The 20,688-nt window shown below is 48.0% G+C and overlaps 1 protein-coding gene across 3 annotated transcripts; it reads left to right on the top strand.

The window, feature by feature from the left end:
* The first annotated feature begins 21 nt into the window (after positions 1-21).
* On the top strand, positions 22-20,579 carry GGA3 (golgi associated, gamma adaptin ear containing, ARF binding protein 3). 3 transcript variants are annotated; one of them, XM_063175931.1, is made up of 18 exons: positions 40-102; positions 2,403-2,562; positions 5,794-5,878; positions 6,289-6,364; positions 6,811-6,909; positions 7,699-7,822; positions 8,574-8,677; positions 9,207-9,287; positions 10,226-10,363; positions 11,333-11,414; positions 11,877-11,993; positions 12,884-13,162; positions 13,686-13,753; positions 14,149-14,471; positions 14,943-15,208; positions 15,991-16,160; positions 17,056-17,166; positions 18,335-20,579. In XM_063175931.1, the coding sequence occupies exons 2-18, from the start codon at positions 2,553-2,555 to the stop codon at positions 18,443-18,445; spliced, it is 2,244 nt and encodes a 747-aa protein (XP_063032001.1). In that variant the 5' UTR covers positions 40-102; positions 2,403-2,552; the 3' UTR covers positions 18,446-20,579. The 3 variants fall into 3 exon arrangements, with proteins under 3 accessions (XP_063032000.1, XP_063032001.1, XP_063032002.1); XM_063175932.1 differs by having other exon boundaries at positions 2,403-2,627; positions 6,289-6,368; XM_063175930.1 differs by lacking the exon at positions 2,403-2,562 and having other exon boundaries at positions 22-102.
* Positions 20,580-20,688: the final 109 nt, after the last annotated feature.

Raw genomic sequence — 20,688 nt, 5'->3', positions numbered from 1 at the left:
GCTCCGCCCCCCTCGCGCGGCTCTCGCGCGGGCGGGGCGGGGCCCCGGGTCGCTCCGGCAACATGGCGGAGGCTGACGGGGAGAGCCTGGAGTCGTGGCTGAGTGAGTACCGCGGGCGTGCGGGCACTGCCCGGCCCCCTCCGACCCCGGCCCCGCTGCCCCCCGAGCCCTCAGCCCCTTCCCAGCGCCTCCCTGCAGCCTCCGCTCGCCCGACCCCGCCACCCCCCTCAGCTGGGCGGGAGAGCCGGGGCCGTCCCGGGGAGGCCGAGGGGTGACAGCGCCCTGGGGACGGGCTGGCACAGCCCCCCGGGCACGGGGGAGTTTCGGCACACCGGGCACGGGGTCTGGGCACCCGGGGGAAGAGCCGGGGCCTCCCCTCCCGGCGGTGCGCTCGGTGTGGGGCGCGGCCGGGGCCGGGGCCGGTGGCAGCTCCCCGCGGGACCGGGGGCACCGGGCAGCTCTGCGGCTCGGCCCTGCCAGGCTGCTGCTTTTGCTTGTCCATAAAGGGTCCTGGTCCGCGTCTGTCCCTCCCGTCTCTTCCCTTCCCTTCCCTGGCCCGTCGAGTGTACAGCCTGAGTGCTGTTCGTGAGGTTCAGAATTGTGGGGGTTCCCAGATGAATTAATTTATTCGTGTGTTACACAACTGTGATGTTCAAGCAGACAAATCCTGCTTTATGCTTGGCTGCAGTTTCAGGGTAGTTGTGGACATCCGTTCCGTACAGGCTGGAATGTATCAAACCCCTTTGTCAGGCTAAGGTGCCTTAAAGGTTAGAGGGGACAATCCCCCGTTGTTTGTTGGTGCCCAGCCCCTGCTGAGTGTCCCCTGCCTGTGTGTCTGTCCCATGGCATTTGGCCTCTGACTGTACCGAACACAGGGATGTGATTCCTGAACAAATCAGTCATAACTGTCATTGTTTTCTATATATTCTAACGCCCAGGAGCTCCTGCTGCTGTCCCTGGGAGGCCATGCTGCACATCATAGCCTGTTGCCTAGATTTTCTTCTCCTTTTTTTGTTTGATTATGGCAGCAAGTGAAGTTCCAAGTAGTCAGGTACTGGGCAAACAGCAGATGGTCATTACCCCAAATACCTCAGACTGCAAAACCTGTTACCCTTGGAACTCTCCTTCCATAAACAAGATTACTCCTTCTTTCTTGGTATTTTTATATAAAATTCAAACATGTACATGCTGTCATGGTCTGTTATCCGAGTTACTGGCTGAAAGATGTTTTCATCTATTCTCAATTTAGCTCAATCCCTTCTGTCCCCTTACCGATTTTGCTCCTCCTCTGAACTCCCACAATTTGTCAATATCTTTTGTTGTAGCCAGTGAGACACAAGAAGGAACACCCACATCCCTTCCTTGCAATATTTCTCTGAGGAGAGCTGACTCACCCAGTTCAGTTTGTGTGTGAAAATGTCTCTAGTAGGAAAGATAATTTGGGTTGTATAGCCTGGAATGCTTCCTGACTGCTTGTTTTCTGGGGATATTTTTTAATTGAGGAAGTTAAGGGAGAGGTGATGTGTCCTTGGCCAAGGGGCTACAGGGAAGAGTTGCAAAGGCCTTACTCACTGTGAGGAGCATCGCAGCGAGCCTGATTGCAGCGGGGCACACATTTTTCAAGCCTTGAGTGCTGCTGTCAGATTTAGGAGGATGCTTTTCTGCCAGGTCACTGCTACAGGGATCGCTGTGGTGTGGCTGGATCGCCCCTCCCATCGCAGGGAGCGGAGCCGTGGGGCCGGGCGGGCAGGGCTGCTGCAGCTCCCGGCTCTGCCCTGCCCTCCCGAGGGGTTCTGTGATCATGGCAAAGCCGCGGCTGATGCCAGCCTTGAGGATGTGCCATGCCCGAGGGGTTCTGTGCTCATGGCAAAGCCGCGGCTGATGCCAGCCTTGAGGATGTGCCATGCCCGAGGGGGTTCTGTGCTCATGGCAAAGCCGTGGCTGGTGCCAGCCTTGAGGATGTGCCATGCCCGAGGGGGTTCTGTGCTCATGGCAAAGCCGTGGCTAGTGCCAGCTTTGAGGATGTGCCATGCCCGAGGGGTTTCTGTGCTCGTGGCAAAGCAGTGACTGATGCCAGCCTTGAGGATGTGCCATGCCCGAGGGGTTCTGTGCTCATGGCAAAGCCGTGGCTGATGCCAGCCTTGAGGATGTGCCATGCCCGAGGGGGTTCTGTGCTCGTGGCAAAGCCGTGGCTGATGCCAGCCTTGAGGATGTGCCATGCCCGAGGGGGTTCTGTGCTCGTGGCAAAGCCGTGGCTGATGCCAGCCTTGAGGATGTGCCATGCTGTACCCCCCTAAGGGAACGGCTCAGCAGCACAGCCAACTTCCCAGCCACGGGAAGATGGAGAATTTCTGACTGAAAATGTTCCATTTTTTTTTTTTCCCCCCTGTGGTGGTGTGCAGCTTCCTGCTGCCCTGCCTCTGGCATCAGGTGGAGTCACAGAGCCATGAAGTAACATCATCCTCGTGTCCTGCTGCTGCAGCAAGATCTGCGCCTCAGCCTGGGATGATCTGGCATCATCTGCATGTCCTGCCTCATTCCAGGCAGCTGGGATGAGAGAAGGTGATCCTTCCTGTCCCCTCCTGGCAGGCAGGCTCTGCTTCTGCTCTGAGCTGAAACACAAGAAGGTTAGGAGATAATGCCAGCTGTACAAACACAACTGGAGCCTTTGACTCCAATGCTGCTTTTTCTGCTGCATCCAAAAAGAAGCTTCTTGTACCCTGCTCATGTCAGGCTAAGGCAGTGTTCCACTGTGGAACAGATGAAATGCAAATGGATAAAATATTTTAACTGTCTCAATTTCTTTTTTCCTTTGTTTGTCTGGCTCAGTGTTCTTTTCTGCCCAGGACTGCAGAGTCTGACTGGACAGGCCTGGGCTGGGAATCACAGGCTAAGCCTGACCTGGGGAAACTCTTTGTTGGGTGGCTTTTGGCTCATTTCAGTAGAGAAATGAACCCAGAGAACAGGAGCATTTGTTACCAGCCAGTAAATGGTCTCTGGTTCTCTTCATTCCAGCTGCTCTGTGGTCCCCTGCTTTCCAGTATGGTTTCTCTCTAGGGAAGACAAACACCTTTGTTTCATATCTAATTATTAATCTGAATGTTGCCTCATTAGCATTTCAGTCTGGCAGAGCACCTGAGGGCTGAGAGGCTCTGATACTCAGGGTGGGTGTGAAGCAGCTTTGTTTGTCCTGAGCACATTTTAAACTAAAGCTGAAAACTGAGGCAGAAGTGGTGGCAGGACTGGGGCAGTGCCAAGACTTCAGTCCCCAGATTGCTAGCTTAGATTCATGTGGTTGCCAGTGTGAAATGGGATTTTCAGGAGGGGACCAGGTGGACAAATGTCTATGGAAGCAAATAACTGGTACCAAATGGGCCTTGGTTGCAGTTTCAACAGAAAAGCCAAAGACTTGATATTCCAGAGCACCAACTCTTCATCCTGGACTGAATCCTTTCAGCATATTTATAAGGCAGCACACACAAGCTCCTTGCCCACATTTTAAGCATTCTGCATAAAAAGAGAGGATTGTAAGTCACAACTTGATAGATGTGACACAGCTTCCTGCAGGTGAGGTGAGGGGATTCCACTGTGCTGGGAGGCTGAGTCCATGGGGCTGTGCTGAGACTGGGGACAGCTATCCCTGCACCCTGGTGTGTTGTGTCATGCAAACACATCAATCTCCAGGGCCAGGGCAGGACTTGTGATCAAGCTCATTAACTTTTATGAACCAAGGTTTCATATGGAGGTTTTATGGATGTTAGAAATAGGAAATTTCTTTATGTGGAACAGCACTTCCCTTTGGCAGTCACTCTCTCCTTCTGAGACTTCACTGTCTTTGTGTGAGAGCTTTTGCAGAAAAAACTTAGATGAGTCTGAGAGCATGAAATAATCCAGTGTCATTGCAAAACGTTTTTGGAACAGCTTTAAAATTAACACTTTGAACATAGGAAACTTGGTTACATTTTCCTGTTTGTACCACATCATTTTCCTAATTTCAGGATATGCATCCATCAAGGTCCAGTTGGTTGTGTGTCCTTATCTGTTTGTGCTCCTCCTGCATTTATTAAGTCAATTCCCTTAATTCCAGCCAGGAACTGAGTGATTTTTCTTCTGGGCCTGCTGAGCACAAGAGGTGCTTGGGAGCACCAAACCACCACAGTGCTGTTTGACTTGCATGAAGAGGCTTTAGATTGTTCTAAGTCCATGGTTTCATGATGGTGTTCATCAGTTGCAAATGTGGTGATAAGGTTTAGGTGCCACGTGCTCGGAGCAGTTGGTTGGCTCTGCAGAAGTTGTCTTTTAAACTGAGCTTCCCTTGAATCTCTTAAGACCAGCCTGGTAGCTTAGTGAGTTCTACAGGATGTTACCTTGCAGTCATTCCTCCCTCACTGCTGCCTTCTGCTCAGCTGGGGTCCCATGGAGGTCAGCAGTGGGCACAGAGATTCATTCACCAGTGCAATATTTTACCATGCCATCCATGGGCACAGAGATTCATTCACCAGTGCAATATTTTACCATGCCATCCATGGAAACATTTACTTGCTTTACAAATACCATCCAGTGAGGAGGAAAACCTGAGCAAACCATGCAGGATGGGCACAGTAGGAGAGCTCAGGTGCACTGGGAAAGGGAGGGTTTGGAGTAGATGCCTGACAGCTGTTTAGCTGTCTCTGGAAAGGTAAAAGGATGTGTTTTAATGATGATAAAAAATGACACTTGGTAATGCAGCATGTGTTGGTTTTGTTATGCTTCCCTCTGAGATGAAAGTACAGAATTGTGTGCTGGGTTTTTTCCTGCCCTTCATCCCCTGCTCTATACTACCTGACTAAGCAATATTTAATTTCCTAAACCTCTTTCCATTATATTAAAATTTTTAGGAAGGTTTCTTAAAGGCCAGCTCTTAGATATATAGAGACAGGTACAGCACGTTATTTCTTCCCTTACAAGAAAGAAAAACCATTATGTCTGGTCATCTTGGCTGGAAAATTAGGTTAAAGCAGGAATGTGATCTCCTGTAAATTCATTGCTGCATCGGGGTTCAGTAAATACCTGGAGAAGATGCATTCAGAAGCAAAGAGGTGCTGATGGCCTCACTGCTCTGCAATCAGTGCAGTCAGTGAGGTCCTGCTGCTTGAGGGAGGATCCTTCAGGAGCCTGAAATAGCCCTGTCAGTGAAGTGTTGATCTCTTAGCTTCTGCATGTTGGATTTGAGCTCCTGATCAGGTGCAGGCTGCAGTGTTTATTACCTGCAAGAAGAACTCAATGTATAATAATAAATTTCAGTTCACAAATCCCAGGCATCAATCAAAACAGCTGGCACTCCAAAGGCAAGTGCTAATGCTAAGTGACTGATATTAAACATCTGATCTTCCAGCTCTTCCTTCTGCAAAATTCCCAGGGAATACAAAAATAATTTCATATGTAGAAAGTGTGAGGGTTTAACCTTTAAAGAATTTATTGTTACAGCCAGATAGAAAGAGACAGCATTTCAGGCAGAGGAAACTGTGAGCTGAAATATTTTATTCTGTGCTCTCATTTAAGGATATGAGAATAGCCTGTCTCTAAACACTTGAGATTTGGCCACCTGTTTTCTTTGGAAAGCAGTGGTTCTTACTGGATGTTTGGATGTCTCAACTTGGACACACCCATTTCCCTGAACAGACATACCACGTGTGAACTTTCTTCTTTGTTAGAGCTGGCAGTGGATGTCAGATGCTTTTCTCTAGGAAATGTGTGACTTTTTACACTGTTTCTTCTCTTGATTGATAATATGTTCTCTTTCCCTTGCCAAAGATAAAGCCACCAACCCATCCAACAGGCAAGAAGACTGGGAATACATCATTGGATTCTGTGACCAGATCAACAAAGAACTTGAAGGGTGGGTGTCCCAAACTGCTCTAGACTTAATAAATAAATGTTCACAGTTTAAAGTGTGAAATTCCATTATCAAACATTTACAATTTTTTTATATATACTGATATCACAAGGAAGAGCTGGCTACAACAGAGAGAAGATGCTGCCTCTCCTGTGAAAGGCAGCATGGCTAATCCAGACTGAGCACTGGGAAACTGGGAATTCTGAATCTGCTTCTAATTTCAGGATCAGCACCTCCAGGGTTCTCATCTGGCCAAAATTATTCCATTTGCCAGTCTGTAAAATGGGGTTATCACTGATAATGCTGGCAGAGCTTCATATGTTTAACATTTTTACTTGCAAGACACTTTGTTTAAACAGCAGAATTTGTGAAGGTGTTAAAGTCCTCCCTGGTGTTTACCTGTTCTGTTCTAGGCCTCAGATAGCTGTGAGACTCCTGGCTCATAAAATCCAGTCACCACAGGAATGGGAGGCAGTGCAGGCCTTGACAGTAGGTAGTCCTTACCCCTAAATCCAGGCATGTGTCCCATTGCCTCACCTGGGTGGGGTGCAGGGGCACAGGGTGTGTCCATGGGGTCAGCTGGGCTGAGTGCCCCGATCCTGGGAGGGAGTGGGAGGTGCAAGGGAGCACAGTTCCATCCCTTAAGTGTCCAGAAACAACTCTGGGTTAGTTTGAGCTGCTTCCCTTTATCTTCAGGCAAGATTGGTGTCTGTTGTTGAGGCCAAGTATTGAGATAAAACAGACCCAGATGCACCTGGATGAGGGTGGGACACCGGGTGTGCCATCCCTAAAGATGGGAGAGGGATGTCTGCATGGAGCAGGAATACTTGTCTCCCTGACAGGGGCCCTTTATCTCCCCTCTAAGCAGAGCACATAGTGTTACTGTAGGGTTTTTCCCTTTGCTTTCAGCCCCTGTTTCTGTTCCTTGAATGCAGGTGCTGGAAGCTTGCATGAAGAATTGTGGGAGAAGATTTCATAATGAAGTTGGGAAGTTTCGCTTTTTAAATGAGTTAATAAAAGTTGTGTCTCCAAAGGTTAGTCCCTGAGTGTTACAGCTGTAGCTGCTTTTTGTTGGACCTCTGTAAGCTACAGACAGCATCCAAAATAATTGCAGTGTTCTGTTTGGCTCATTGCACTTATTAGTCTATATTCAAGAGCATTTGTTAGCTAAGCTCTTGTTGTTTGGGGGATTTTTATGCCTTACTAAGTTTCTCAGGAAGCTGTACTGAATTGCTATCACTATACAGTCTCTGGGCTGTTCTAATCCTTCAGGTAGCTCTAAAGGGCTTCTAGAACTTGGGCTGTGTTGTTTTTAAAAACAAAATTCCAGTGATTGTGGAAGAGAAATGTGATGCAGAGGTTAAAACAAGAGGTTTGACAGCACACCATGGAGTTCTAGTCCTCATTCTGCTGACTTGCTGTGTAAAGAGTGCCAGGCTAAGTCCCTCAGCATTCATGATGAGTTTAATGTGCTGAAAATCTTCCCTATGGCATGATTGATGCAGCAATGCATTCCCAAATTCTCTCCCATAAGACAGAGGAGGGGGTGGTTCTCTGTACTGCTGTAATTTTTAAAATAGCAAAATCCTGGAGCCAGCAGAACAGCTGCTTTTTCTTTTGCTGAAGGTAATCACAAAGCTTCTCTTCACTGTTATTTCAAACCTATTAGAGGAGCACCTTTTCCTCCTAATGAGATGTTCCTTGGACCATCTTGGAACTTGGATCATACACCTTTGAATGTATTTCACTGAGCTTTCACAGAGCTTTATTTATAGAAAAAAATTAAGAACATGAAGAATTTTGATCTTTTTTCCCACACTTAGTACCTGGGGGACCGAGTCTCAGAGAAGGTGAAGTCCAAAGTGATTGAATTGCTGTACAGCTGGACTGTGGCATTGCCAGAGGAATCCAAAATCAAGGATGCCTACTACATGCTCAAGAGACAAGGTAGGGAGGCAGCTGCTCGCTCATGCATTCTCTCCAGCCTGGGCTTTGAGCAAGAGTGTCACAAAATATACAGCTTTTAATTAAATGGGATCAAGACAAGCTCTGAGGGGAGATAGAACAAGGGAGAAATTCTCTGAAAAGCTTTTCATTATATGTAAATGCCTTGGGCAGGGTTGAGTTGGCTCAGTTAACTAAATTAGTGAAATACCTTGCAAATACTTTTGTTTTGGTTTGAAGGGCCTTTTCTAAGTTCTTTTTTTTATGGAAGTAGTTATTAGATTATTTGAACAAGTCTAATTTAAATTAAATAAGGGCTTCCAAGTAGCTTTTTGTGTTCTTTTAACTAAATGGCTTTGCAGCTGTTCCTTTAGTTCAGCTGACACACATTTCTTGTGTAGGCACAATGAAAAAAACTCAGTAGCTTCACAAGAAAAATAGATTCCATGAAAGCTCTGGAAACCATCCTGTCTTATTAGGACACACATACTGGAAGTCATAACTGTCCCTTGCAGCACTGTGGATGGATAAACTAAAGGCTGAATGGGGCTGAAAATGGTTCCTCCCCTTCAGAGGCAGAGTTTATCTCATGTTGTGGGGTTGGGAGAGCATCCAGGTGAAGTCAGCCTGGGGATGTGGATGTGTTGTTCACTGGAGAGATGTGTGTTGGCTCTGAGAGAAGCCTGGGAGTACCTGTGTGCCCTGCCTGCTGTGAGTGTGTGTGCTGACCCACAGGATTCCTTTCTGCTTTCAGGGATTGTCATGTTTGATCCTGTGATTCCTGCAGACAGAACTCTGATTCCTTCCCCACCACCTCGTCCCAAGAACCCAGTGTTTGATGATGAGGAGAAATCCAAGGTATAGTGAAGGCTTGTGACAAAATCACTAATGTAAAGTGATTACTCAGTGCACATTTAGAATAAGGAAGCAAAGTATAATAATGTGGCTTTTATTTGGGGGGGGATGATCTGTACTTTTGCAGGGTTCACTGCTTTGTCCACCTGCTTAACCCAAAGTTCCAGTTAAGACCTTGTCTGTGTTACCATTATGGGGTTACTTATGTTAAAGTGCCATCCTACTGAAGTACTGGAAAGCAGAGAATGTTTCACACACAGGAGGAAAAATAATGTATGAGAGGAATAACTGTCTAGTGCCAGAAGTCACTGAGATGTCACAGAATATGTCCTGTGTAAAAGCAGGAATGCAGCAACTCACATAGATAATAAACTCTCAATGACTCCTGCTGAAGTCCCTGTAACTATGGAAGCTATGTGAGCTTTGTAACACTGGGCTGTATCCCTTTTCCCCTGAATTGTTCATATGGAGTCCTTTTCTTTTGCTCAAGGGTCTTTATTTGTTTCCTGACTATAATTTTCTTGTCTTTCAGCTCCTAGCCAAGCTGCTGAAAAGCAAAAACCCAGATGATTTACAAGAGGCCAACAAACTTATAAAATCCATGGTAAAAGAGGTAAGAAATTCCCGTAGGATTGGTTCAGGTAAGCAGTCTGCTTTCCAGGTTTTAAGCAGTTTGACTTCAAATGGTGGAGAGCTTAGGATTTGATCTCTAGCTTGTACCTAGGAGATGTTTGTGTCACAGAAATTTGATGTTTGTGTCTACAGTTGGTGTCTCTGGTGGATGATGGGGCAGGAATTGAATGTCTCTTGTAAATAACCACATTCCCATCACTCAGGGTGGGATTTCATATCAAGGTTTGATGGGAGCATTGTGGTACCTCCCCTGGATGCTGAGGACTGAGTCACTGGACTGGTTTTTCTCACAAACAAGTCATGGAAACACCTTCCTGTTTGCAGAGCTGTGCTGCATCCACCCATGGCAGTCATTCCAGTCTCTGGAGTCCAGGAAATGACTCACTGGGATTCTGGCAAATAAAAGGATGCCTTCTGGACTGTAGTGGTTGTATAGGTTACCAAGATACTTCATTCAAGCTCCTCTTGTCCCCAGGGCAGATTCTCCTACGTCTTCAGTTGAAATCTCCAGTCAGAGATGGGTGGACATTTTCCACCAGAGTGTGCTTGTTGTTTCTAGTAAATGCTTTGCCTCAAACACCTCTCTTTTGTTAAGTGGCATCAAGTGAACAAAAAAAAGTCTTCTGAAAAGGACAGAAAGAAACTTCTTGGAACTTTTTTAGTGGTGTAATTATACATTGAAGTCTATCTAATGAGACTTTTTGGAAATATGGGGTTGCCTGTAATTTCAGAATGGTGGTGAAAAGACAATAAAATAAACAAAGCTTCACACGAATGAAGAAGGGTTTTGTTTCCTTTTTTCTGGCTTAATCTTTAATAGTAGTTACTTGACACATTGGCAGATAATATCTGTGTTTGTGTTGCTGTGAGCTTTCAGAAGGAAACTCATCCTTTCTGTCTGTGCTTTCCACCCTGAAGGATGAGGCTCGGATCCAGAAGGTGACAAAGCGCATGCACACGCTGGAGGAGGTGAACAACAACGTGAAGCTGCTGAATGAGATGCTGGTTCATTACAGCAAAGAGGACTCATCAGAGGCTGACAGGGAGCTCATGAAGGTGGGTCTGAGCTGCTCCTTCTTCCCAGCAATCCTGGAGTCAGTCCTGTCAAAACTCAGACTTGAGTTTTGCAGAGAATTACAAACACTGCAGTAAAATGGAGAGCAGTGGTGAGAAACAGGAGCAGTTGCTGCAGACAGCAGGCAAGAAAATATCCATGTTTTTAGTGCCTTTCACCAAAAGACTGGGTGGGGAGTAGCTCCATTTCATCTATGCTTGAAGTGAGGTGCAGCTGTTCTCCAGAGGTGCAGCTTGGCAGAACCTAGAAGCTGCAGTTTGTAATTCTGGACCCTATAAGGGCACACAGCTTGCAGGTCATAACTGTCTGTTGCAGCACTGTGGATGAATAAAATAAAGGCTAAATGGGGCAGAAAATAGTCCCTCCTCTTCAGAGGAAAAGTTTTAGCTTGTGTTTCAGGCTTAGGAGGACATCAGAGAAAATCAAAACGATCACCGGGGATGACTTGGTAGGCCCAGAGCCTTTAAGAATTGCACATTATCTTATTAAAAAAATCAAACCCACTTATTTTTAACAACAAAGTCTTTGAAGAGTAGTAAGAAACGTGTTTGTTTCTGTGAACCATTTTGTTACTGCCACCTTTCTGCTGTGTGGGTGCAGACTCAGTAGTGGTTGCAGTACAATTGAAGCCTAATTGCTGAAGCATGATTCTGCTTTTTTAGGGACTGCTGTACAAGGAAGGAACATGTCTTTTGGATTAGAACTTGAGCATAGGTGCTGATGTGAGGGAGGACTGAGAAATGTGTTGGCAATGCAGGTTGTGTTAGCCCAGGCTCATGTAACGCTGCTGGGCATTGTGAGCTGGGCACAGAGGCCATCCTGGCTGTGCAGCCACACTGGCACAGTCAGCAGAGTGAGACTGGTCTGTTCTGGGGGTCATTCTGTGCTGACTGGTGCTGCTGGCAGTGGCTCCTGGCTGGTTAAACCCTCTGTCCTGATCTGTCTTTCAGGAGCTGTACGAAAGGTGTGAAACCAAAAGACGGACACTGTTCAAGCTGGCCAGTGAGACAGAGGATAATGACAGCAGTTTGGGTAAACTAAACCACACTTTTCCTTTTTAGTTGCTTTTGAGCTCCTTGCCTTTGTAAGGGTTCAGCTATAAAGTCATTTCCTCACTGTGGGTTCCTGTTGCTTTAATAAAGGACAGGCCTTCTCTCTTTGTGCTTATCATTTCAGTTCAGGCTAGGACTGGACAGTAAAGTTGGTTCAGGGGGATGGGAGCAGTAATGGGGGACAGCTGCTGCTTTGGGAGGGGAAGGGAGTTGCTGTGGGGAACAACCTTGGGCTCATTTTGTTCTTGGTACTGCAATGTGTGTGGAGCTAGAAAAGGTCAGGGTATTGCTTATAGAAATGTGGCACAGGCAGAGTGATGGAGCTCATAGCAAAATATTCATGGGTTTTCTTGCTGATTATTTAGCTGAAAACTGAGCACTCTCAGCATTAGTGGGAACAAAGTGACTAAAGCCTTGGAGGTCATTTTTATCTCTCTTGTAGGGGATATTCTGCAGGCCAGTGACAATTTATCACGTGTGATAAATTCTTATAAAAAAATAATAGAAGGGCAAGTGATGAATGGTGAAGTGGATCTCCCTGGGATGTCTGTAGTGGAAGGTGAGTTCCTGGGAAGCCAATTGTTTAATTTTTGAATCCTGCAGTTCTAAGTGTTTTGAGCAATGTTTCCTGTTTTGTTAAAGTAGCTTTTGATGGTTCTTGTGGCCAACAGTTTGTGAATCAGAGAGGAACAAGAAGGCTTCTGAGCAGTGAATAAACAATTCTGGACAGCTGCAGTGCTGCAGCTTTGCATTCTCCATTGCTCAGTCCATATTATTGAGACCTTTGATGACATCAGTAGCAAACCTCCGTGTGAGCAGTTTGTGTGGCTGGAAGTTCTCATACATTTTCCTCCCCACATTTGTCCTGTTTCTTAATGGTAATGTGTAAGAAGAAGATAATTTAATCAAAAACATTTAACATTTTATCGAACAAGAGCTGAAGAGTAGGAGCTGGACCAGGGATCCTTTTCCTGGTTTTGCAAGTAATTCCAATCTGTGAATTCAGGCCAGTTGCCTATTTCACACTTGAACTTCACCATTGAAAGCTCTGGACATGAGTGTGACAGAATTACCACTTGAGACTCAAACATTTTTGCTGCTGCCTGGCAGTATCTTACAGGGACAAGACTGTTCTAAATATGAAGATTGAGATAGTATGAATTTCCTTCAGCTTTCCAGATCTCTGATAACCCCTGTTTATTATAATGCTGTAGGATCTCCCAAAGCTTCATCTGAGTTCAAAAGATTTTTTAAGAGATCACGAATTTCATCCTTTTAAGTGTCTGTGTTGATTTACATAGTCCAGACAGCAAAAATCCTTTCTCTGTTACAAAGAGCCATAAGCCATGCTCGGATGAGGATCTCTCTGCTAATTTCTTGCACACACTGGGTTTGCTCTGAGCCTTTTGCCTTTTTTTCCTAGTAGTGCTCTTCTCCTGTCTGCTGCAGGCAGTAACTCCACCAACAATCTCAACACCCTGATCGACCTGGCTGGACTGGACGTCAGCAGCGCGCCGCCGCCTCCGCTGCCCCCCAGGAGCCTGGCAGCTGCCCCCAGCCCAGCCCCCAGCCCAGCCCCTGGCCCAGCTGAGATCCCCATCCTCCCTCCTCCTCCCCAGGCCTTCGTGCCCCCGCGCAGCTCCGCCAGCCAGGGGGAAACGGCGCCCGCTCAGCAGGGCAGCGCCAGCAACTCCCTGTCCTTGCTGGATGAGGAGCTCCTGTGCTTGGGTAAGCTGCTGTGAGGGGTCTGCAAAAGGGCTGCTCAATCCATCCTAAGAAAGGCTGCTTTTGTGTTCTCCGTGTTCCTGGGTTCCAGGGAACGCTCCCTTGCATCATTCTGAGTATGAGCCCTGGTCAGTGAGTCAGTATTAAAATCTTCCCAGAGCTGGCTGCAAGAAAGTAACTGTTTAGTGCAATTGGAGTCTGATCTCTGGGGCTGGTGGGACATTGTGCTAAGGAGAAGGTACTTCAGAGGGGCTGTGCCTAGGAGCCTGCAGGATGCCTGTCTGTGGAGCCCAGGTGTGAACAGCAGAAGGCAGTGCTAATCAGGATGGGTTAGAAGAGCTGTGTGCAGGGCATGACTGTTGGCTGCTGGTGCTGTCAGTCTCTTCCTCATCACAGACTTGCAGTCCATCTCAGTGTTTCATCAGGTTCTTGGGCTCTGGAAGAACTGAATCAAGTTTTGATGGTACTGAAACAGCAGCCAAAGAATTAGACTGAATTCATTTTCTCCTCCTGTTTTTCCCTTCAGGCCTGAATGACCCAGCCCCTGCAGCAGGGAAGGAGACCTCAGAGAACAATCAGTGGAGCATGTTTGAGGTACAGAGGAGGAGTCTCGGGGAAGGGGAGGGAGGGAGAGAGAGACTGATGTTGTGGGAGGTCTCAGGATACACTGTCACCTTGGAAAAGCATGTGATCACACACACAGGCAAAGGGGCAGTCTGGCTTAGCCCCAAAATGTGGGATAGCTGTGTTTAAGCAGAGTAGGTATCCCTGAACCTGGCTTTCTCAGTGTTCCATCTGTCCCCATGATGTTAGTCCTTGCTTTGCTTAAATTACACATCAGATGTAGCCCTGTCTTAGGCCACAGACTTTGCTGCTTGTCACCCAGAACCTGTTTTTGTGGTAAACCTTTGTCCCTCTGTAAGAGAGCAGTGCCATCTCTGCATCAGGGCCAGCAGTGAGTTAGAGCATCTGCCTGTCCTCTCTTCCAGAATGAGCAGTTGGACCTGGATTTCTTTAATCCGAAGATGGTGACTGTTGCTTGCAACCCTGCAGGGAATCCCCTCCTCCATCCCACATCACAGAGCACGTGTGGGACCTCAGCCACGCTGCCTTCTGCTTTCCCAGCCTCCCAGCCTGCTCCCAGCATCCCAGCCCCAAACTCAGCACCGTTTGTATTTCCTGCTGTGCCAGCTGCCCCTGCAGGGCCTCCTAAGAATATTCCAGCTGCTCCTGGCTACTTCAGCTCGTCTGTGGGGGGCAATATGTCACATAAGATGGATGCATTGGGACAACTCCTTGAAGAAGCCAAAGGGTAACCAAAAGTCCTGACTTTGCTTTGGCTCTGCAGTTAGAAGCCAGGCTCACTGCAGTGCCAGATTCTGAGGGTGACTTTCAATTCTCTGCTTTGGTAGAAATGTGGGATTGGGATTTTTCTTCTCAGAGGTTTCAGTTTACAAACTAATATGAGTTTCCCACCTCTGGGAGGGAAAGGCAGGCAGAGCACACAGCTGTACTGTTACCTGACCCAAAGGTGTGGTGTGAAGGACAATTAGCTGTTAAGGTACAGGAGGCCCCATTTCCTTCCTGACTTAGAGAAGTGACCCCAACCTGACCCCCACCCTTGTCCTTGTAGTTCTCATGTGAGACTGTGCAGAGTCACAGACTCCAGCCTGACTCCAGGCTGCTGCTTTGTCCTTGTGTTAAGCTGTTACCTCTGGATATTGGTGAAATTCCTGCTTCCCTTCCAGCTCCATTCACCATGGCTTTTCTGTCTCTCTTGCAGGAGTGCCACCCAAGGCATGGTGACACCTTCAGTGTTCCCTGGGGTGACTTTGCCAAGCACTGTCACCCCTGCCCCATTAGCAGCACCTGCAGGGCTGGCAGCCACTGCCTCTGGGCCCCCTCCAGCTCCCTTCCCAAGCAGCTGCCCTGCTGGATCAGGAAGTCCTCTCTTCCAGCCAACATCATTCCAGCAGCAAGGCAGTCCCGTGAAAGCACCTGAAATTTCTTTGGCCAATGTCCACGTTCCCCTGGAATCCATTAAACCCAGTAAGTATTTCAGGTTTTTCACTTTGCTCTGGATACTTTTAAAGGCAAAGCTTCTTGTCAAATTTCATTAAATAGAGAGAAGGGATGAGCAGCTCCAGCTGAACATGCTGATTACCTGGTGCTGCCTTATTGGAATATGAATCCCAATATTTCCAGGTAGATTGTGCCTGGCCCAGTCTGACCCTTGCTGCTGGGCCAAAGGCAGCAACTGTGGTGTTTCATCCCAGAGACACTTTTGGCTGGCTGGAGGTTGCAGCTGGGCACTGAACAAGTCCAGGCTTGGTAGGAACTCCATTTACCTCAGGAGGGAAGGCTTCAGGCTAAGGTGAGGAGGAAAAGGAGAGGATTCTGTTGGAGGGTTTATATCCAGAGTTTTATTCCATGGTCACAGAGGTCTGAATCATGGTAACAGCTCCAACAGAATCCCGAGCACATGGTCTGACTGACCTGTTAAGCTCCGGAGGGAAGGGGCAGGTGAGCCACCAACCAGGTGAGAGGGGCAGGGTCTCAGGGGAGGATGACACCCAGACAGGCCAATGACCTCTGGGCATAGGGGCATCCTTTGAACTTGACCAACCGCAGGAAGACCTTCCTGGAATGTTAAGCCTGATTAACAGAACTCACTCAGCAAGGGGGCGAGGGGGGAAGAGGAAGAGAGGTATTGGCACACCTGGGGAAGGGACACGGACGTTTAAAACAGGATGTTACAACACACTGCAACATCTGCCTCAGGCCTTGTGCTGCAGCACAAACCTGGATGCTCTCCCTTGTCCCCCTGTCAGGCAGTGCCCTGCCCGTGACAGCCTACGACAAGAACGGCTTCCGGATCCTGCTGCACTTTGCCCGGGAGTGCCCGCCCGGCCGCTCGGACGTGCTGGTGGTGGTGGTGTCCATGCTGAACACGGCGCCGCTGCCCGTCAGGAACATCGTGCTGCAGGCGGCCGTGCCCAAGGTAGGCACACGTGGCACTGCAGCCAGGGAGGCCTGGCCGTGGACTCTGGGGCTTGGCACAGCCAGCTCTGACCTTTCCACAGGCTCTGCTTGTGGGGATACCGGTTGTTGGTTTTTGTGGCACTTGAGACAGTAATTCATGTTCAGACTCGGGTGTTTATTATTTCCTATCAGTAAAACAGTCTCACTACTGTGAGTTCAGCAGCTTTTCATTAGAAGGCACAAAATGGCCAACAATCTCTTGTTACAAGGTCTTTTAGGACTAAATTATCCAATTAAGAACTGACACCTAGATTATTTTCCCTTTTAACCCAATAACTGATCCCAAAGAGCCCCCAATGCAGACTTTGCTGCCCAATTACAAAATGCCACCCAAACCCATGAAGGAGGAAGAAGCATGAAGAAGAAACCCAGGATGGCACCCTGTGCCCTCCATCTTGCTTCCATCCACAACACACTAAAAATCCCAAAACCTCAATTTCTCACCCAGTGATACACCTACACTACTCTCTATAATCTATTTCACACTTTTGTGGATTCCAGTTTATCTTGAAGGCTAGGAAACTTTCAGCATGAATGAGGGTCAAAGTCAGTGCTCCCCTGGGGGTCAGGGCAGACAGAGAAATATTCCCAGTGCCCTGGGCTTCCACAGTGCTCTTTCCAGAACAAAAAGATTCTTGTCAGAGGCAGAAAACACTGAGCAGGATAAGTCAAGATCTGCTTGTTCCTATTGTGTTTTGCAAGCTGGGCTGGCTCTTGTTCCCTCATTCTCACTTGTGGGTTGATTCTCTTCCATTTGGATATGGGCTGTTGTCCCCCCAGCCTGTGCATGCATCCTTCATTGTCCCCAGGGCAGGAGATCATCCCTGAGGTTGTGTTTTCTGTTTCATTTGCAGTCCATGAAGGTGAAGCTACAGCCACCCTCTGGCACTGAGCTGTCTCCCTTCAATCCCATCCAGCCACCAGCTGCCATCACCCAGGTCATGCTTCTGGCAAATCCTTCCAAGGTGAGAGGGGCACTGGGGTTTATCCTGCTCTCTTCAGACATGCTTGATATCAGCTGAACTCTGTGCAGGGGTGGGACCAAACATTTGAGCAGCTACAGCTGTTTGTTCCTAAAAGTTTGGACTTGATGATCTTGGAGGTCTTTTCCAACCTGATTTATCTGTGATTCTAATGGGCCCTCCAGAAGTGGTTACTATGGAATGTTGGTGTTTCAGTTCAGGGCTACAGGAGGCTCTTCCCAACAGTCTTGGCAGGGAGAGGCATGAGAAGGGGCAGTGTACTTCTTCCAGGCAAAGGGCAAGGACCATGTCAGGCTCAGCTTTAAAGGGAAGCAAAGCTGCCTCAGGAGTTTGACTCTCCTGTGCATTGAAGGTGCCTGGCTTTGCTGATAATTAGATCAATGCTAAATTAACTGGTGCTGTAGCAGTACTTTTGATGAACCAGCAGGCAAATGTCAGATCTTGTCTGTTCCATCATTCTCTGTGACCAGGGACACAATGGGGTTGACACTTCCCTTTCTGCTGATGATGCTAGGAGCATCTGAGAAGATGTTTTTCCTTGCTGTAGTCACTCATGCAGTCAGCCAGCTCTGCAAGCACAAAGCTGAAGGACTTTCTAATTGTTTGACAAATTAAAATGTTTATACTTGAGAATTACAATGAAAGTGCCCTTCAAGTATCAGCTGAAATCTCAGATAAAAGGATGAATGTTAGAGAGGTTTAGTGGGTGTTTAAAAAATTTTGTGGCTTGATTGAAGGGCTGCTTCCATCTCATGCTTACTGGATTGCAAGGCATTTTTCAGAGCAGGAACTGTTTTATCGTCCTCCACATGATGAGGAATGTAATTTTTGGAACTTTTCCAGCAGCAGTCTTTAGGCTCTTGGGAGAGCAGCTGAGCAACTGGCCATGTCTGTGCTCACAGGTCATTCATGCTTTTCTCCTTCTGCTCCATGCTAAGCAGTAAAAGTTTTTTGGTATGAAAAGTGTAAGGTGAATAACTCAGGTTTGTAAATAGCTGAACTCAATGAACTTAACCTGAGCCCTCCTGCCCCTGCTCTGCACAACAGAAGTCTTGTGCTCTCTGTAGAGCTGTAACAGTGAAGTGTTTTGTTCAGGGCTGTTGAGCTGGGACTGTTCTCACATTGCTTTTGGGTTTTGTCTTTCCTGCAGGAGAAGGTGAGGCTGAGGTACAGACTGACCTTCACCCTGGGAGATCAGCCCAGCACAGAAGTGGGTGAAGTGGATCAGTTTCCCCCGGTGGAGCAGTGGGGGAATCTATGACCTTAGGGCACTGCCAGAGACTCTGACAGGACCAGGGCAGGATCCCACAGGACTGGAACGGATGTGCCGTGGGGAGGGACACACATGCTATCCACTGGTGATGTTCAGCTTTGTTTACATGTCCTGACCACTCTGCTTGTAGCTTTAGTCCAGAATGTTGTGCCCCACGTTTGAAGGGGCCCTGGAACACTTATGCCAAGCATGAACTGAGAGGCAGCCAGCCACAGGTGCTGCTGGCTGCTTTTACTTTGACCTCTGGGTGAATCTGGTTCTATCTTCCACTCTATTAAACTTGAAGTTACTGTATTTTGAGGGAAGACCTGTCAGCAGAAGGGGATTTAGTTGGCTTTTCCTGCACTGCTGTCCAGAGATCCCGACAGGCTGTGGGGTGATGATGCCGCGAGCGAGCGCAGAGCCCTGCCAGCCCCTCCTGGGCCTGTGACCTCCTTGTGCCACACGGGCCGTGAGCATGCTGAGCAGTAATGCTGCTCCATGAGGGAATGCTTCCTTTTTTACACTGAAACAGCACTTAGCTCCCTTCCCCCTCTCCTGCTTCATTCCCAAGGGCCCGTGTAAGCAGCCCCTCGCTCCGTGTGTGCCATACTGCTGTATCTTTACTTGTTCTATTTATTTTATGCTGCTGGCTGCCACCCTGGGGCATCCATTTGGGGCAGCTGGTGCTGAGTTTTGTCTGCAAATGGTTGCACTGGTTATTTTTTTGCTTTCATTGCATTCCGTAGTGTGGGGAAAAGAGGAAATTGCATGGTGAGGAGGAAGGAGGGCTGGAGGGTATTGGTCAGTATTGGAGGAGGGCAGCACCTGGAGCACAGAACTGTCTTTACAATCACTAGTCAGGGCAAGTGACTGAATCCAGGGATAAGGAGAGATGCCTCTCATGTCCCCTCATGCAGGCAGTGTTACTGGTACAGTCAAATACTGTGTTTTATTGAGCTGAGTACAATGACCTACAAGATGTAAATAATCGAGCCGCAGAGTATTAAAACAGAACAAGCAGGCAGAGAAAGGAAGAGGCTCCTCTGGGCTGTGATGGGGCCTGTGCTGGGTTAATGCCCCATTTTCTTTGTTCCCTGTATTAAGTGGCAAAGTGCAATTGTCCCCACAAAGGGGAAAAGAGTTTTGCTGGACATCAGTGCTTACAGAAGAGCTGATCCCTTAGCTGCAACCTCCTAGAAATAAGGTGTAAATCACTACAACTTGGTTCCAGCAGCCCCTTCTTTCTTCTCAGTTTCCAGTCTCAAGCAGTGCCTCAGTGAGCCCTGACAGACTGTTGTAAATTAATGGGGGTTTTTAACACCCATTGACACGAACACGGAGAGGTGCCTGCTCAGTCCTTGGACACTCAGCTCTGCATTTCCAGCAGGGCTGTCAGCTCTTCTCAAACGTGGAGTGGGGACATCACAGAGAAAAGCAGTACAGAGGCTCCTGCCTCATGTAGGAAAACTCCACAGGAGAACATGATGCTGGATTGAATGGTGGCTGTAAAACCATTGCTGCAAACACAGCTTGCAGTTATTCATAGTTGAATTTTCTTTACTATGCTGCAGACTAAAAATCCCTATAAATGAAAAAATGGGATTCACAAGCCTCAGGCCCTCATCAGAGGTACCAGGCAGCTGCAGGAACCCCTGAAGGTGGAATTCAGGCTTGTCCTGCTCTGAAGCCTGTGGAGAGCTCAGCCTTGTCAGCTCCTGGTGCAGAAGCCAGGGGAGAGGGATGGGTTGTTTGGATACTAAAGAAAGTTGTTTTAAATTGATGGACTGGGAGATAATGGACAAGGAGAGAATTCTTTCTGCCTCAGACATGTTCTTGCCAGCACTTTAGACACAGTAGGCATTGGGGCAGTGCCTGGGTGGTGTGTCCTGAGGAGCAGGGCACTGCTTCCCTGCATGTGGATCTCACTGTGACTTGGAGGAAGGCAGGAGAGCACAGGTGCTTTCAGCAGCAGCAGCCACTCAGACATGGACACACACCACGGTCCTGCTGCTTTGGAAATTAAACCATGAATGTTCCTTGTCTGTATGGTGAGGTGTCTGCTTCATCCCCAGCAGTCCTACCTGTACATACATCTCCAATGCATTTGTGCTGCTGCATGTTGAATAAATCATTTTCCCTACCTGGCTCTGTGCTGGCCCTTTCTCGTGACAGCTTCTGCAGGGCAGTGCTGCTTCTGGAAAGCCTCAGACTCAAACTATGGACTCAAGACCTTCCTAAGCAAAAATAGA

This window comes from Melospiza melodia, chromosome 24, assembly GCF_035770615.1.
Source record: "Melospiza melodia melodia isolate bMelMel2 chromosome 24, bMelMel2.pri, whole genome shotgun sequence".
NCBI lineage: Eukaryota > Metazoa > Chordata > Aves > Passeriformes > Passerellidae > Melospiza > Melospiza melodia.
This window is presented reverse-complemented; position numbering and strand designations above follow the sequence as displayed.

Excerpts from the sequence above, each read along its gene's own strand:
- GGA3 (XM_063175930.1), top strand. The coding sequence starts at position 63 with ATGGCGGAGGCTGACGGGGAGAGCCTGGAGTCGTGGCTGA. Across the intron at positions 15,209-15,990 it reads CCTGGAATCCATTAAACCCA|GCAGTGCCCTGCCCGTGACA; the intron begins GTAAGTATTTCA and ends TCCCCCTGTCAG. Across the intron at positions 16,161-17,055 it reads TGCAGGCGGCCGTGCCCAAG|TCCATGAAGGTGAAGCTACA; the intron begins GTAGGCACACGT and ends TTTCATTTGCAG.